The following is a 19,526-nucleotide window of genomic DNA, read 5'->3' as shown; positions in this document are numbered from 1 at the left end:
AATGATGGAAAAGGATAGACCAGATCTAAAAGTTGAAGTTCTAAATTGGAGAAAGGCCAATTTTGATGATATTAGGCAAGAACTTTCAAAAGCTGATTGGGGGCAGATGTTCACAGGTAAAGGGATGGCTGGAAAATGGAAATCCTTCAGAAATGAGATAACGAGACTCCAGAGACAGTATATTCCTGTTGGAAAGGCTGGTAAGTATAGGGAATGGTAGATGACTAAAGAAATTGAGGTTTTGGTTAAGAGAAAAAAGGAAGCATATGTCAGGTATAGACTGGATAGATGAGTGAATCCTTAGAGTATAAAGGCAGTAGGAGTATACTTATGAGGGAAATCAGGAGGGCAAAAAGGGGACATGAGATAGCTTTGGCAAATAGAATTAAGGAGAATCCGAAGAGGTTTTACAAATACATTAAGGACAAAAGAGTAACTAGGAAGAGAATAGGGCCCCTCAAAGATCAGCAAGGCAGATGATGTGTGGAACCGCAGGAGATGGGAGAGATACTAAATGAGTATTTTGCATCAGTATTTACTGTGGAAAAGGACATGGAAGATATAGAATGTAGGGAAATAGATGGTGACATCTTGAAAAATGTCCATATTACAGAGGAGGAAGTACTGGACGTCTTGAAACTTAAATCTCCAGGACCTGATCAGGTGTACCCTCGAACTCTATGGGAAGCTAGGAAAGTGATTGCTGGGCTTATTGCTAAGATATTTGTATCATCGACAGTCACAGGTGAGGTGCGGAAGACTGGAGGTTGGCTAATGTTGTGCCAATCAAGAAAGGTGGTAAGTATAAGCCAGGGAACTGTAGATCAGTGAGCCTGATGTCACTGGTGGGCAAGTTTAAGTTAGATTATTTAGTGTGGAAACAGGCCCTTCAGTCCAACCTAATGAAGAGTAACCCACCCACCTTCACCTAACACTACAGACAATTTAGCACAGCCAACTCACCTAACCTACACATTTTTGGACTGTGGGAAGAGACCGGAGCACCCAGAGGAAACCCACACAGACGCAGGGAGAATGTACAAACTCCACACGGACAGTTGTCTGAGACAGGAATTGAACCCAGATCTCTGGCACTGTGAGGCAACAGTACTAACCACTGAGCCACCGTGCTGCTCAAGTTAAGCAAATCCTGAGGGACAGGATGTACAGGGGTTGTCTGAATTGCTGTGCTCTTCCAGCACCACTGATCCATGTATTTGGGAAGGCAAGGATTGATTAAGGATAGTCAACATGGCTTTGATGTGTAGGAAATCATGTCTCACAAACTTGATTGAGTTTTTTGAAGTAGTAACAAAAAGGATTGAGGGCAGATGTGATCTATATGGACTTCAGTAAGGCGTTCAACAAGGTTCCCATTGGGAGATTGGTTAGCAAGGTTAGATGTCATGGTATACAGGGAGAACTAGCCATTTGGATACCGAACTGGCTCAAAGATAGAAGGCAGAGGGTGATGGTGGAGAGTGACCAGTGAAGTGCCACAAGGATTGGTGCTGGGTACACTACTTTTCTTCATTTATATAAATGATTTGGATGTGAGCATAAAAGATATAGTTAGTAAGTTTGCAGATGACACCAAAATTGGAAGTTAGTGGACAGCGAAGAAGGTTACCTCAGAGTACAATGTGATCTTTATCAGATGGGCCAATGGGCTGAGGAGTGGCAAATGGAGTTTAGTTTAGATAAGTGCGAGGTGCTGCATTTTGGGAAAGTAAATCTTAGCAGGACCTATACACTTGATGATAAGGTTCTAGGGAGTGTTGCTGAACAAAGAGACCTTTGGAGTGCAGGTTCATAGCTCCTTGAAAGTGGAGTCACAGGTAGATAGAATATTGAAGAAGGTGTTTGGTATGCTTTCCTTTATTGAGCAGAGTATTGAGTATAGGAGTTAGGAGGATATGTTGCGGTTGTACAGGACATTGGTTTGGCCACTTTTGGAATTTTGTGTGCAATTCTGGTCTCCGATTGGAAGGATGTTGTGAAACTTGAAAGGGTTCTGAAGAGATTTACAAGGATGTTGCCAGGGTTGAAGGATTTGCGCTATAGAACGAGGTTAAATAGGCTGGGACTATTTTCCCTGAAGAGTCGGAGGCTGAGGTGTGACCTTATAGAGGTTTATAAAATCATGAAGGGCAAGGATAGGATAAATAGACAAAGTCTCTTCCCTGGAGAGGGGAGTCCAGAACTAGAGGGCATAGGTTTAGGGTGAAAGGGGAAAGATATAAAAGAGACCTTAGGGGCAACTGTTTCACACAGAGGGTGGTACATGTATGAAATGAGCTGCCAGAGGAAGTGGCAACATGTAAAAGGCATCTGGATGGGTATATGAATAGGAAGGGTTTGGAGGGATATCGGCCGGTGCTGGCAGGTTGGGATATCTGGTCAGCATGGACAAGTTGGACCAAAGGGTCTGCTTCCGTGCTATACATCTCTTTAATTCTATGATTCTGTTATTGTGAATCTTTTGTGCTCCGCACTGCTTTGTTAAACGATAAGCAGGCCAGCGTTAAATGTGGCAAATCATCATGTGCTTTTTTCATTACTAACTGAAGAAGTAATGATATTTTCATCTCCGAATCACTTAACTTGATATCTACTTGCTTTCAGTAATGAGACATTTTAACCTTCTGGAGCATATGTTAAATTACAGTTTGTAACCAGTCAAAAATTATTCATTTGAGACGAGTCACTGATGCTGAATATTAAATGATCAATGATTTGAATGACACAGAACATTCAGTGAATTTAGAAAGGTGGCAAGCAAACTTTATGCAATACACTTTCAATAAAATGGAGAATCAGGGAATTAATTGACAAAGAAATAAATAAGAAATGGTAGAAATGACAGAAATAATTGATTCTCAGCCCAATGAAGTCAGGTCAAATATGATCAAGGACACTTCCTGCTGATTACCAAATTCCTTCTCATTTCATCTGACTAATCACTACTCCTCTATGATGAGGGAGTAAAGCAAATCGAGCGATTGCAGAAGTGTGCTTGGTTTGCTTTTTGAGGCTTTGTTCGACCTGCAGACATGTTGAGTATTTTTCAAACAGCGATTGTAACTCCCCCAGATTCGAGATTTTTGTCGAAAAGGACAAGGATGGGCCTGAAATCAAAGTTCCAAACTGGGGGAAGGCAGATTTTAATAAAATCAAGTATAATTTGGCCAAAATGGCCTGAAAGCTGATAGGTAAATCTATGTCAGAGCAGTGGGATGCATTCAAGAAGGAAATGGGGAAAGTACAGTACCAGCAAGTTCCAATAAAGACAAAAGGTAGGACCAACAAATCCTGTGAACCCTGAATATCAAGGGATCTTGAATAAAGAGAAAAAGGAAGTATTCACAAGTCATAATTCTTCCTCAACTACAGCCAAACGTAATACTTTTCTCAGTCCTCAGATTTTAGGTGGGAAGGGATTTTCCTCCTTTATGGGCTGTCTGGAGGTATTTGAGCAAATCTGTCCATGTAAAATCTGGTCTTCCTCCCTCATGTTTCCTGCTGCCACACACTATCACCCTCACCTAGCTTTCCTCCCCACCACCAAATCAACCACAGTATTTATGTGGCTAGTTCATTTAGTTTCTGGTCAACCTCCAGGATGTTGATATTCCAAGGGGAATGGTTAGATGGAGAGAATATTATTATCGTCTACATCTTGCTGCATATTAATGAAGTGTTTCAATACCAATATCTAGCTAATTTAGAATGATGCTGAAAATTGTGCATTCATCAGCAAACATTCCCTCTTCGGGTTTTACGATGACAGGATAGTCTTAATGAAGATGTTTGGCCAAGAACCTGAACTTAATCATTACAAAAATAATGTTACGAGAATGGTCAATGTGCATAATTAATTATAAAAGGCAAAGATATTAATAGTACATTTTATGTTATTTCATTCCAGGTGTTTATTTCTTTATTTTTAACATGATGAAACATGAAGATGTGGAAGAAACATCTGTCTACCTAATGCACAATGGAAATGCCATCATAAGCATGTACAGGTATGAACCAAAACTCAAGACTATTGAATTTTGACATGTTCATATTAAATTTGAGGTTTATAGGTTTCTCAATTAGTCTGTTGTATTTTCTGTAAAATTGTAATGGTGCATAATTCAATTTAGATCTAATATTAAAACTTATAGTCTCCAATAAGTGAAGCTCTTTGCTTGCATTTGGATTGGGTGGCACGGTGGCTCAGTGGTTAGCACTGCTGCCCCAGAGTCCCAGGTTCAGTTCCAGCCTTGTGCAACTGTGTGGAGTTTGCACATTCTCCCTGTGCCTGTGTGGGTCTCCTCCCATAGTCCAAAGGTTAGTTGAATTAGCCATGGTAAATTACCCATAGTGTTAGGTGTATTGGTCAGAGGGAAGTGGACTGGCTGGGCTGAAGTTCCTGTTTCCACACTGTAGGTAATTTAATTATACACAGAACAAAGTACCTTAGCATTTATTAATTTTTTTTAGATAAAAATCTTTATTTAGGTAGAGGAAATTAAGCATGTGATTTTGATACGTATCTGAACATAAGAACTAGGAGCAGGAGTAGGCCATCTGGGCCCTTCAAGCCTGCTCCACCATTCAATACGATCATGGCTGACCTTTTTGTGGACTCAGCTCCACTTACCCACTCTCTCACCATAACGCTTAATTCCTTTACTTTTCAAAAATGATCTATCTCAGCTTTCAAAACATTCAATGAGGAAGCCTCAACTACTTCACTGGGCAAGGAGTTCCATAGATTCACAACCCTATGGGTGAAGAATTTCCTTCTCAATTCAGTCCTAAATCTGTTGCCTCTAATTTGGAGGCTATTCCCTCTTGTCCTAGTTTCATCCACCTTTGGAAACATCCTCTCGACTTCTATCTTATCTATTCCCTTCATCATTTTATATGTTTCTATAAGATCTCCCCTCAATATTCCAATGAATATAATCCCAATCTACTCAGTCTCTCATTATGAGCTAACCCCTCAACTCCGGAATCAACCTCGTGAACCTCCTCTGCACCCTCTGTAATGCCAATACATTCTTTCTCAAGTAATCAGATCAAAACTGCACACAGTACTCAAGGTGTAGCCTCACCAGCACCCTGTACAGCTGCAACATAAACTCCCAGCTTTTAAGTTCAATCCCTTTCGCAATGAAGGGCAAAATCCCATTTGCCTCCTTAATTACCTGTTACACCTGCAGACCACCCATCTGGCTTATATCTGTTACAACAGAGAGCAAAACAATTATATACAAACATATCCGTGTTTTTCTTTCTTATACATGCATCTGAGTGATAGTTCTTCTTGAATTTAAAAGATTCATTAAAATTTCCTATTCACAGTCCCATTTTATAATGTATTTATCTTCCTGTGTTTCAGTTCAGTAATCTGCATGTAGTGTGGGATATTCCAGATAAAATTATTCATGGCCCTGAAAAATTCCCCAATTCCCTGAAGATGAGATTTTCACGTTAATGAATTGAAACTATAAAATGGTGCACTGCAGATGCACGTGATTCTAACATCTTCAACCAATTTTATGATATACTATCAGCCTTCTTGTATGTATAACGTTGGATCTCTTACATTATTTACAAATCTGGACCTTGAATTAAAAAATGTTTGTAACCAGAATTAGAAACATCCATTTATGCTCCTGTACAATCAATCTTATACATAAATAACAGTTTTAGTGTTGCCAGTGTTGCTCAGAATTTACTACCCAGTTTAAAGAGAGTGCGTTTGTAACATAAAGTCTCCTGAACATATAATTTCTGCCACAAAATGTCAGATAAGGTAAGAATACTACTCTCACCATGCAGGCTTCTGTTGATTCACCAGAAATATAAATAATTCACATTGCTTTCAATTAAAATGTATCTTTCCAAGAATATCTTTTAACCTTTTGTATCCGCTGTTCTCCCTATGATGTTCTCATGTATCTTTAATGAGTCTCTAAACTCATTGCGAACATGGAAAATACCTCTTATTTTGTGGACCTTTGTGGATCATCCTACACTGATGAGCCAATTACTTTCAATGCCCACAATTGTCACAGTGTCATTGAATTAATGAGACATTAAATTGATCATTCTTCAACACTTCAGCTGGATGTGAAAGATTCCACACCATTATTTTGAAAATGGCGCCAAATCAAATGACCTACTCATTAGCATATTGTTATTTGTGGAACTTTACTGTGTGCAAATTGGCTATCATTTTCCTGCATTACAACTATCACTACTTTGCAAAGTATCTTCATTGGCTCCAAGATGCTTCAAGACATTTTGAGGTTCTGAAAATTACTGTAATAACTTTTTTATTTACTTATATTATAAGCTGTCCCCTTTCCTCATACTGAAAAGAATTTATCCTTGATCTGTCTGCAGTAACAAACTGGTATCTTATTTCTGAACATCTTTTTATCTACACTGTCATGACACTTCAAAGTCACAAATGACATGTGATTGTGACTATGATTTTCCGTCACTCCTATCTGCAAACTTTGACATGCAAAAGCATCTCATATATCTGGGATATGTTTTAGTATCTCATCCAAAATATTTTCCCAATTGTGCCAACATCACACACGTGCACACATACACAAGCACATATATTTCAAATCAATCAATGTTATAAAATCTTATTTGATTATAATTATTTTCACTGTTTTATCATTTTGGCAAATGGTATGGATGATGAGGACTCTTCTTCATGAAAAATATAACACATTTGTTTCTGTTATGTTATCTTTTAGTTCTGAATCCAAGGGAAAACATGATACTTCAGGAAACAGTGGAGTGCTTAAGCTTGAAACAGGAGATGAAGTTTGGCTGCGGATGGGAAATGGAGCATTGCATGGTGACCATCAAAGATATTGTACGTTTTCTGGCTTCCTCCTTTTTGAGGGTAGCTAAAAGCCTCCATTATTAATGTAGCTCAGCAATAATATTCAATGTAGAATCATGAAAATGTAATTAAACAATCTGATCTAAATCAACTCATTATCCATTATCTTTTCAGAGTGGTGAAAGAGGCTTTGTGAATCATAACAGTCCCATTTCTTCCTTCTTAATTGGTTTTTCACCAAGTATTTTAAGTATTTTCATTCTAACTCTGCTTGCTTCATTTCAACTGTCAGATTACTGGTGCTAGAAAACTTACATTTGGTCATGCTTTTGTTCATTCTGGTCAAGATGAGGGCATTTTCTTTGGTTTTCCATCTGTACTCAAAATCTCCTTTTGTAGAGGAGATATGATAGTTTCAAACTGAATGCACAATTAAGATATGCTCAAAGGTGATCACAGCTGTTCATTATGGACTGCCCAGTGCCAATGCAGATAATAGCCCAGTATGTTAGTTGTCTTACTCTTCCCAATATTATATCATTTAAGAAGTGGACAAATCTTGGGGAGAAATGTTTGAATATCATTTGACTGCCATTTGTTCTCAGTTTCTATACATAACTCACTGAAATGGCAAGAGAGTGTGTGGTATAACATATTAGCAAACATTTTGGCTTCTCGCAATAAATAAGAAGATTATAATTTGAACATGTTCACAAGGTCCAAACACACATCTGATTAGATTAGATTCCCTACAGTGTGGAAACAGGCCCCTTGGCCCAACCACTCTACACCAACCTTCTGGTGAGTAACCCACGCAGATCCACTTCTCTCTGAGTAATGCACCTATTTACTATGGGCAATTCACCTGACCTACACATCTTTGGACTGTGGGAGGAAACTGGAGCAAACCCACACAGAAATGGTGAGAATGTGCAAACTCCACACACAGTCACCCAAAGCTGGGATTGAACTTGGGACCCTGGTGCTGGGAGGTAGTAGTGCTAACCACTGAGCCACCATGCCACTCCATTTTTTTGTGCCTAAGAAATGTAAAGTTGGACTCTACAATATTTAATCTTTAAGAATCCATACACATGATAACAAAGACACATTATAAAATTAATAAAATGTACTTCAAGCAATAATTTTACGTATACTTAAACATTTAATAAATTCACAGCCTTTATGGTAAGATTGCGTCATTACAGTTGATTATTTCATGAATCATTGCTTAAAAATTGGAATGCTACAGTTTAATTGACATATGAAAGTATAGACACTAGTAACAGTCAGGATTATTGTCTTTTATGATGGAGATATACAATGTCAACAAATAAATTTATATACAAGATATTATTGGTATTTGATTTATTTTGAATGGCATTACTGATATAATAGTTGAGATTGTGGAATTTGTTACTACATGTCAGATTACATAACATTTTATTTTGGTTTAATTTTGTTTCCTTATGTCTTAATGGCATGGACCAGAGGGAGCGCTGAATCGAATGAGCTGTTCTGTCCTCTTGTTCTGGTCTATAATAGAGTGGTTTCAATTTCTTTTCTTTTTTTCCTCAGTTCTCTTTTAAAGCATAATTGGCAGTTGTGTGTTTCCCCAAAATCTGCCTGGGAATTTCAATTTAAAAATGACTTACCCCGATTCCTTAGAGTTAAAACAAAATAGAACCAATAGTGCATTCCAAACACAGCAGGATGATTCACAACAAGCATTCACGCACATATGTATCCAAGAAAGAATAAAGAAAGGAAAGGGGGATAAGTTGCAATTTAAAAATTACAGTGCTTCACATCAAAGGTATTGGCATTAGGTAACATAATTAGAGTGTCCAATGGACGTCTTTTCATTGGCTGTACGCAGAAGTCTCTTTTGCAGAAGCTCTGATGAATTGAAATTGTAGCAGAAAGTACAACAATTGTAATTTGGGAATTGGTTCATTTTACAGACAAAATATGGAAATCAGACTTTGAGAGCCTAAGCAGTCATTAGCTATGCCTTGAGTTGCTTACTCTTCTGTAATTGCAAGCAGACGAGAGAAAGAATTCAAAAATGGTATAATTAAAGATGATTCAGTAGTTTAAATCACGTGACAAGGGTTTCATAGCTTAACACTCAGTTAAAGATGTTTTGATATCCTTGCCAAAACCTCTTGTTAAATTGGGTTATTTTTCAACTTAATAGTTTTGGCAAGATTAAACAAGATTTTTAGTTTTAGTTTTCCGCAATTGCTGGAGTTTTGAAGCAGATGTGGAAGCTCTTATTGCTCTCTGTTACAGCTAAAATCTCGGGTTCTCTTCTTCCTGCTGCAATTGCTTGTGAGACAATTTATTTTACTGAATTTGCATTTGGCACGGTTGTGTTTATGGGATGTTACCTTATTAGAACAGTGAATTAGTAGTAGTTTGTACATATAATATATACTTTACTTAAGCATTTCAATGGGTGTACAGTTAAGCTAATTCTTTTCATTTACTTTTATTTTATCTGTATTTTAACTGTAGTATAAAAATAAAGTAAGTTTTGCTTAAAGTCAATGAGTTTAACTAATTAAATTGTATCTGGAATACAATGCCTTACATTTACTTTTAAAATAAGATGAAGTTACTGTCCAGTCTATTTTCTTAATATATTTTGAGGAGGTTTAGTCTAGCCTATAAACATAACCAATCACTGGGAGGTGACACCACATATTCTAAGCAGATGTATAGAAGATTTCATTGGTGACATGTTATCTTGGTGAAGATCTTTGAAGTTTGCAAGCTAGGAAGAAAAAGTTGTTATAGAAGAAATCATTGTACAAAATGATAAGACTGTGAGACATAAGAGCCAAAGTAGCCCATCTAGTTAGCTCTGCCATTCAATGAGCTCATGGCTGATCTGATAATCCTCAACTCCACTTTCCTGTCTTTTCCTCATATCCCTTGATTCCCTTACTGATAAAGAAACTGTCTATCCTTAGCTTTGAATATATTTAACTGTTCAGCCTTAACACTCTGTGCGGTGTTGAATTCCACAGCTTTACAATCCTCTGAGAAAACAAATTCCTCTTCATCTCTGATATATATGCTGACTCCTTACTCTGAAATTATGCTGACTATTCCAAAACTCTGCCACAAGGGAAAACAACATTTTCACCTCTGTCAAGCTAAGAATCTTGTAGGTTTCAAGAAGCTCACTTTCATTCTTCTAAATTCCAATGAGCACTGATACAACTGACTCCACCTGTCCACATAAGACAGTCTCTCCTTGCCTGGTATCAGTCTATTGAACCATCTCTAAATTGCCTCCAATGGCAATATATCTTTCCTTTAGTTAAGGCCCTAAAACCGTTCACAGCATTCCAGCTGCACTTTGGCTAGTACCACGTATAGTTTTAGCAAAGCCTCCCTCCTTTTATTCTCCCTTTCCTTTGAAATGGAGGTCAACATTCTATTTGACTTCCCTGTTACCTGCTGAACTTGGATGCTAGCTTTTTGTAATTCATTCAAAAAGACTGCCAAATCCCTGTGTGCTTTGACTTTCTGCAGTCTTTCCTTGTGGGCGGCAGGGTGGCACAGTGGTTAGCACTGCTGCCTCACAGCGCCAGAGACCCGGGTTCAATTCCCGCCTCAGGCGACTGACTGTGTGGAGTTTGCACGTTCTCCCCGTGTCTGTGTGGGTTTCCTCCGGGTGCTCCGGTTTCCTCCCACAGTCCAAAGATGTGTAGGTCAGGAAAATTGGCCATGCTAAATTGCCCGTAGTGTTAGGTAAGGGGTTTATGTAGGGGTATGGGTGGGTTACGCTTCGGCGGGGCGGTGTGGACTTGTTGGGCTGAAGGGCCTGTTTCCGCACTGTAATGTAATCCTAAATATCATGCAGCTTCTCTATTGTTCTTGCCAAAGTACATAACCTTGCATTTTCCAATATTACGTTCAATCTGCCGAGTTTCACCCATTTGTTTAACCTATCTATATCCCTCTACAGAATGTCCCTGGTCATGCATAGGGTATGGTGGTGAGTGAGTGTTAGTAAATGGTGATTGTTGATGCTTCATTGCACGAGGAAAGACAACTGAAGAGTGAAGGAGAACTTCAGTGAACAAAGCAGAACAAGGTACCTATGTCAGTCATGCAGTGTTGTAAGCAGTATTGTAAAGAAGGGATCCCTGGACCTGAAACATACCTCAGCATTTTCCTCCACATATGCTGCCAGACCTGCTGAACTTTTCTAGCAATTTCTGTTTTTGTTTCTGATTTCCAACATCTGCAGTTCTTTGGTTTCTTTGGTCTTATATTTTATCCTTTTCTATGAAAATGTATAAATCCTCTTGATAGCTCTTTTATTGTGGAGAAAGCTGGAGTCATTTTGAGCCCCACATCACTCATTTAAGTAGAATTGTGAGCTGTGATTGCCAAATGTATGCCTTAAGGATCAGAGTTCACAACATAGGATCCCACTTTACAGGGGACCCAGTGAATAAAACAGATAAGTGATTTAATTGCCTAGTAACTGAGCTCCAGCAGTGAATCCTGAGTGATGATGGAATGATCTGCCTCTTCTAGGTGTAGAAATTACTCATCTGGAAAGTCCTGTGGAAGGAGGCTTGTGGAATATTGCAGTGCATCTTGCAAATAGTACACATTGCTGAAAAGAGTGCATTTTGAAGGTGGTGAATGGGTTGACCATCAAGCAGCTGTTTCACTTTGGACAGTGTCTGTGACTCATGAATGTTGTTGGCGCCTATCTGGGCAAATAGAGAGTATTCCACCACACTCTTAACCTGTGCCTTGTAGATGGGGGTCAGACTGTGTGGAGTTAGGAGGGGAGCTACTCAGTAGAGAATTCCTTAGTTCTGAACTATTCTTGTAACAACAGTATTTTTGTGACTAGTCCTGATCTTAAACCTAACTCTCTCACAGTTACTGGTCCATTGTAATTGCCAGGTTGTTGATAGTGGTGGGTTCAGTGATGGTAATGTCAGCATTTATAACCCATCCCAAATTGGTTTTGAGAAGATGGTGGTGTAGGTAAACCCACAATGCTGTTAGTCAGGGAATTCCAGGATTTTGACCCAGTGATACTGAAGGAACGGTGATATATTTCCAAGTCAAGACGGTGAGCGGCTTAGAGGGGAAGTTGCAGCTGACAGTATACCCATACATCTTCTGTCCTTGTCCATCTGGATAGCGATGATTTTGGGTTTGAAAGGTGCTGTTGAAGGAGCCTTGGTGAATGTCCTCCCTGCGCTTTGTAGGTGGTGTATACAGTTGCTACTGTGCATCATTGATGGGTGGCTGAATGTTTGTGGATGTGATATCAATGAAGTGGGCTGTTTTGTATTGGAAGGCATCAAATTTCTTGAATGTTGTTGGAGTCACAATCATTCAGTTAAGTTGGGAGTTTTCCAAGCTTCATCTGACTTGTGCTTTGTAGATAGGCTTTGGGGAGTCAGGAGGTGAGTTACTCTCTCTGCATGGTTCTGAACCTCCAGCCTGCTCTTTTAGCCACAGTACTTTGACTAATCCAGAACAGTTCTTATCAATGATAATCTCCAGGATATTGATAGTGAGTAATAGAATATGGAGAAACCATTGAGCAATGGTTAGATTTTTTCTTGTTGGAGATGGTTATTACCTGATATTTCTATGGCATGAATTTTACTTGCCACCTATCAACCTAAGGAGAAAGTGAGGTCTGCAGATGCTGGAGATCAAAGTTGAAACTTTATTGCTGGAACAGCACAGCAGGTCAGGCAGCATCCAGGGAACAGGAGATTCGACGTTTCGGGCACAGGCCCTTCTGCCTGTGCCCGAAAGTCGAATCTCCTGTTCCCTGGATGCTGCCTGACCTGCTGTGCTGTTCCAGCAATAAAGTTTCAACCTATCAACCTAAGCCTGGATATTGTCCAGATTTTGCTGCATTTGGGTATGGACTACTCCAGTAACTGAGGAATTGCAAATGATGTTAAACATTGTGCAATCATCAGCAAGCATCCCCACTTGTGACCTTACAATGGAGGAAAGGTGAAGCAACTGAAGATGGTTGAGCCTAAGACACAATTATGAACAACTCCTGCAGAGCTGTCCTGGAACTGAGATGACTGAACTGTTTCATTGTTGCACTCATACCTGGCAGAAAAGTTGTGATTGTTGGATGTCAGTCATCTCAGGTCTCTGACATCTCTGCAGGAAGTTCCTCAGAGTAATGTTGCAAAACAATGAGGAGAGGGAAAGAAGAAATTTGACTTAGTGAAGGTGTGGGGGACAAAACACATGCCACCAAAATGGAACCAAAAACCACTTCCCAAATTTCTGTATGCCTTGAAGAAATTAAATTTCTCTTGATAACAGGAACCCTGGCCCTGATGCTCCTAGTTCTATATGGGAGTTCTTTAGGATTCAGTGTGCAGGCCATTTTTATTCCATGTTGTTTATCAAAACTTGGGTTAAAAGGCATAATTTCAAACTTTGTAGATGATATGAATCTTTGAATAGTGGATCATAATGAGGAAAGATATGGACTTCAAAGGGCTCAGACACAGACACAAGTTATATTTGATTGGTCTTCCCTGAGTTTAGTAATACTCTTACAACATTCATTCTAGATCATAGCCATTCACTGTTTTCCCACACATCACCATAGGTTATTTACCAATTATTTTGAATCTCCACACTGATTCTTAACACTGCTGCCAGTAGAGCTATAGAGTCACAAGCAATCTACAACACAGAAAAAAGGCCCTTCATCTCAGTGAGTCTGCATCAGTTAAAAACATGTACCTAACTATCTAATCTAATTTTCCAGCACTTGGCCCATAACCTGTACATCTACACACTTCTGAACAGGAATAGTTTCTATTGACTCGGCCTAAATCTTTCATGATTTTGGATATGCTTATCAAATCTCATCTCAATCAGTTCTTGTTTAAGCGCAGCAACTCCATCTTCTCTATTTTACATCCATCCAGTCCATCCACATGCTCAGAAATGTTCTCATAAATCATTTTGTACTCACTCTTAAGTATTCACATCTTTTCTAAAATGTGGTACTCAGAATTGGACCTAATGCTTCATTTGAACTAAGTTAATGTTTTAATACGGATCATGAAGAGACGCTTAAAGGTGGAATTGAGGTGTGTTCAGAGGCAAACACTTTTTCATTCAGAAACCTGGTAACCCTCTGTCACACTCCCTGATTAAATCTTGCATAGGAAGGCATCTGAAAGGCCATCCTGTCTGGGCACCATTTGAAGGTTGTCAGGAGGCAGCTAATTCTCTTAAGGACCTCATTCTACCTCCACTCATATTCAGATGTGCAGGCGACATGCTATTGTGGAGGCAGACAATCCTGTCCTCTCTTACCACCTTACCGGTTACTCCTTGCCCATGACTTCTATCTGACCCTCAGACTAGAGGAAGTTATGCAGTGGATCTAACAATCTTTCTTTTAGGGATCTAACAATCATCCCTGATGAAGGTCCAGCAGCAGCCAGTAACAAGAGCTGATCAGCCATCAGTCCGCGGGAGCGATTGAACTACTGCAGGATGCCCTACCATTAAATTTCTCTTGTGGAGTTGTGATCATTAGGTGCAGGATTCCTGCTGTCAAAGTAGGATTTAATTCCCTCAGGGCTTGCAGAAATTCCAGTTGCAGGAGTGAAACTAGTTTTTGTAACAGATATTGGTTTCCTGTGTTTATATACCTGTCTAAATGTCTTTTAAATGTTGTAACTGTACCTGTCTTTACCACTTCCTCTGGCACTTCATTCCACAAATAAGCCATACTTTATTGAACACATCCTCTATATGTTCTTCTCCAACTATATTCCTAGTTGTTCTGCTCCAGCAACATCTTTGGAATTGTACCCTTTGTTTTATATAGCCTCTGCTTGTTCTTCCTACCAAAATCTATCACTTCATGTTTCTTTGCAATAGATTTCTGCATATCATTCACCTTCCATTCCATCCACTTGTCTGAGCCCCTTGACGTCAATCACTGTCATTCTCACAATGCATTATTTGAAGGTATGTATACTCTACAAGTATTGAAACTGTGCTTTTTAACCCAGATCTTGATTAATAACATAAAACAAAGAAAGAAGTGGTCCAAGTTCTGATTGCCAAACACCCCACTGCATAACTTCCTCCAGTCTGAAAAATAACTGCTCACTCCTATTGTGTCAACTTAGTACTGGTGCTGTCAGTGTTCCTTTCATTCCATGGGTGCAATTTTGCTGAAAAGTCTATTTGGTTATAAAAGTGATGAAATAATTCAATGTTAGAATTAGTTCTTGATTGGCCCTTTCTTCAGGAGAAAGCTTTGATTCTTCAGAAAATAACATGGGGGGCATGGAGTCTTCTGGTTGTTTCATAGAGCATTAATGAATTAATTGTCCCAGCATTTGTAAGCTTCCATAACAGATGAGGGACACAGTATATGCACTTTTGACAGCCTTCCAGGAGATTGCAATCAGAGAATAATAGTGGCCAGGAAATATATACCCTTTTAATCCATTATCTTTGCCAAGGGACCTTTGAGACTCATAATGGTAATAAGTTCAGGCACAATTTCATTCTAAATTATTTTTGTAAAATGAAGCGTGTTTTGATGGTTGACTTTATATTCTGCTAGCAAAGTATAATTGAACTTCATTCCAGATTTCTTGTTGTTTTCTAGAAAAATTGATATAAACTTAAAATAAATTAATTTCATATTGAAATGAAACAAAATTCTTTCTGTGGGCTGTAGTTTAAAGTATACATAGGATACTTTAAACACTATATAGGACAAACAGGAAGACAGCTAACGATCCGCATCCACGAACATCAACTAGCCAGCAGGGACAGGCCACTATAAATGCTGGAGGAAACACCACAGAAGCGCTTCACAGGAGGCTCCCAAGCACTGAGGATGTCACCTAGACAGGGGACGAAACGTTTGCAACAAAAACTTCCAGCTCGGCGAACAGAACCACAGCAACGAGCACCCGAGCTACAAATCTTCTCACAAACTTTGAAATGCATAGGATGTTATTTTCAGTAAAGCCAAATAACAGGATTACACTGCAAAGTACGATGTATAAATGTCTGGGTCAACTTTTCCAATTTATTCAAATGACATGCTACATATTACCTTCTTCATATTTATAGCAAGTCATTTCAGATGATCTGAATGAAAAAATACCAGAATCAGCAAAAAATGTCACTGACCACAACCTATTCTTATAACCCCCACACAGATAGTGGAAGGAAAAAAAATCAACTTCCTGATTATCAGATTAGTAAACAAATAAGTTTTTGTAAGATGTCATTAAGGGCATATTTAGAGATTTTCCAATCTCAAAGACCCAAATGAAATCACATTGACTGAATTGAAGTCAGAATTAATCTTCATCATGCTAATGAGCCTAATCATCTTACCAAGCACGCAAAAGGAAAATAACAGTAAGACTAGCGACTGTGACATACCGGTTTGACTCAACATGGAGATCCAGAATGACCAGTCTGTTCATTTCCAAGTATTACTGTACTTTCTCCCTCTTTGTTCCAGCTCTGGAATGTTTGGTAACACTGTGTTGCTGTGGTAGTACCCTTATGTCTGGGTTAAAATGTCCTAATTCAAATCACAACTACTATGAAGGTATCTGAACATATCTAAACAGCTTGATTAAAAGCCTTCTGAAATATAAAAGATGTGGAGTAAGTGTTACAATAAGTAATTAAAAGTAAAAATAAAATTTGCATAGCAATTTTCTCAACTCTATTTTAATTAAAATGCTCAGCCCATCATCTTTCCAAATTAATTCTTTGTGAGAAATGTTTGATGATGCCAGTAGATCCAGGCATTTCATCTGTCTATTTTGCTTGAGAACATTATCACTGTTCTAAGCAAATAGGAAAGGTCTTACACATTAGGTGGCATAACTTTCCAATCCTCCCACTTTCTCCAACAAATTTTCTTTCCAATCCTCCCACTTTCTCCAACAACTTTTCTTTCCAATCCTCCCACTTTCTCCAAACAAAAGGAGTAGCCATGGGCACCCGCATGGGCCCCAGCTATGCCTGCCTCTTCATAGGGTATGTGGAACAATCCATCTTCCGCAACTACACTGGCCCCACCCCCCATCTTTTCCTTCGCTACATATTTTTACTTTAAATAGTTCTTGGCCACTCGATGTTTACAGATTACTGCACAGGATAAATGTTTTTTGTGTTGCTGGTTTTAAATTAACCATGTCGTAACACCCGAGTTCAATCCCACTCTCGGGTGACTGCGTGGAGTTTCCGTGTTCTCCCTGTGTCTACATGGGTTTCCCCTCACAGTCTAAAGATGTGCAGGCTCGGTGGATTGGCCGTGGAAAATGCAGGGTTATAGGGATGGTGTGGGATGCTCTTCAGAGGGTCAGTGTTGACTTGATGGGTTGAATGGCCTTCTTCCACACTGTAGGAATTCTAAACAATCCCTTGTGTCAATTTTTTTTTCTAACCTCACCCATTATATTTTGTGTGATTATTAACCAGTTAAATCCTGTCAGTATTCTCTTACTGATCAATATAAATGGGCTGTCATTCTTTATAAACAGACAAACAAGGAACCGTGGAGTCACTCTGCCATTCCAGTCTGATCCCCTGTTCAATCAAATCATGGCTGGTCTGATTTTAACCTCAAACCTACATTCCATCTTATACCTGATAATTCAAAGCACACCACAGAAACAGGCCCTTTGGCCCACATAGCCTGTGCTGATGCATGACACCTTTGTAAACTAAAAACCTTTTGCCTCTGCGCTGTCCGTATCCCTCTATTCCTTGCCTATTCATGTATCAAAGTTGAAACTTTATTGCTGGAACAGCACAGCAGGTCAGGCAGCATCCAGGGAACAGGAGATTCGACGTTTCGGGCACAGGCCCTTCTTCAGGAATGGGCAGAGAGTGTTCAGCAGGAGAAGATAAAAGGTAGGGAGGAGGGACTTGGAGGAGGGGCGTTGGAAATGTGATAGGTGGAAAGAGGTCAAGGTGAGGGTGATAGGTCGGAGTAGGATCCTACTCCGACCTATCACCCTCACCTTGACCTCTTTCCACCTATCACATTTCCAACGCCCCTCCTCCAAGTCCCTCCTCCCTACCTTTTATCTTCTCCTGCTGAACACTCTCTGCTCATTCCTGAAGAAGGGCCTGTGCCCGAAACGTCGAATCTCCTGTTCCCTGGATGCTGCCTGACCTGCTGTGCTGTTCCAGCAATAAAGTTTCAACTTTCATCTCCAGCATCTGCAGACCTCACTTTCTCCTCCTAACTTTACAATGAGCCTTGGCACAACATTCACAATAAACTATTTATGTTTCTTCTCATTTCTTCACTAACACATTACACAACAACATAATAGGCATTCAGTGAAGCATGTCAGGTGAAGAAACTGCCAGCATATATTACACTTTAAAGAGAGCTATCCTGAGGTAACTTGCTCTTTTCCTCATTACTTCTGTTTAGAATCGAAGTAGAGCTCGATAATTATGACTATCAATTAAGTTGTTTAGAAAATGTCTGAATGATAATCTAATACTTTCATGTATTTGATGTAATCATTTTTATTTCTCAATGCTGTAAATTAATTAATTCTTTCAATTCTCTCTGTTCCATTTTTAACTTAGGTTCAAAATAATAGTTTTGCATTCATTAGCAGACATCCCAGAATAGAGATCCAGAATTTTAATCTGGTAAATATGAAGGTACAGCAATGCACCTCCAAGTTATGATGTGTACAGTTTGAAGGTAATGCAGTTCCCACACACTGACTGACATTACCCTTCCAAGTGCTATTGAAGATTTGAGAGATTCTACGAAAGACCTTAGAAGTTACTGCAGTATATTCTGTAGCTAGTGTCTACTATAAAAGCCATAGATTGCTATTTGAAGAAATATAAACTATCTAGATCATCATGTGCAGGGGACAATTTCAATCTTGCAGATAAAAGCTGTACAAGAACAGAGTGAGTGAGCTGGGTAGAACAAACAGAAAATGCAGGAGAAACTCAACAGTTTGAGCAGCATCTGGGGGTGAAGCCGAGTTAATGTTATGACTTCAATATACTCTTCTTTAGAACTCTTGAGTGAGCTGTTAATAAAGCATAAGGTATTCTAGGCTTCATTAATAGGAACATAGAACACAAGAGCAAAGAGGTTATGTTGAACTTAATGTGACAACACTTTGACCTTAAGAGGTGTGTTTTTTCATTTTTGTTATGAAGAGAGGTTGAGACAGGTGTCAAGTGGTCTGCTCAGAGCCAAGAAATAGCTTTTCTTTTAAGTTGGAACAATAGAAGCAACATGAATGGGTGAGGTCAAGCTCCCGCAGAACCAGGATTTTTAGTTGTAGCTTTCAGCAGTTTCTGGGGTTTTGAAGTTGGATGTGGAAACTCCTTTTCCTCTCTCTGTTACAACTAAAAGCTGAGGTTCCCTTCCTGCTATTAGAATTGCATGTGAGACAATCTATTTTATTGAACTTACCTTTGCCAAGGCTGTGCTTATCAGATTACATTAGATTGGATAACTTACAGTATGGAAGCAGGTCCTTCAGCCCAACAAGTCCACACTGACCCTCTGAAGAGTAACCCACCCATTCCCCTCCTCTGCATTTCCCCCTAACAAATGCACCAAACACTATGG

The 19,526-nt window shown here is 39.2% G+C and overlaps 1 protein-coding gene across 2 annotated transcripts in view; it reads left to right on the top strand.

The window, feature by feature from the left end:
* Positions 1-7,747, top strand: part of LOC122555367 (complement C1q tumor necrosis factor-related protein 3-like) — a 27,018-nt gene extending 19,271 nt beyond the window's left edge. For both annotated transcript variants that reach the window (XM_043701316.1, XM_043701306.1), the window contains exons 5-6: positions 3,929-4,028; positions 6,774-7,747. In XM_043701316.1, coding sequence (XP_043557251.1) covers positions 3,929-4,028; positions 6,774-6,933 — 260 coding nt within the window. In that variant the 3' untranslated portion in view covers positions 6,934-7,747. The remainder of the gene's footprint in view (positions 1-3,928; positions 4,029-6,773) is intronic.
* The last annotated feature ends 11,779 nt before the right edge of the window (positions 7,748-19,526 follow it).

Source organism: Chiloscyllium plagiosum, chromosome 1 (genome assembly GCF_004010195.1).
Source record: "Chiloscyllium plagiosum isolate BGI_BamShark_2017 chromosome 1, ASM401019v2, whole genome shotgun sequence".
Lineage (NCBI taxonomy): Eukaryota > Metazoa > Chordata > Chondrichthyes > Orectolobiformes > Hemiscylliidae > Chiloscyllium > Chiloscyllium plagiosum.
Note: the sequence above shows the minus strand (reverse complement) of the source record. Positions and strands in the feature narration are given on the sequence as shown.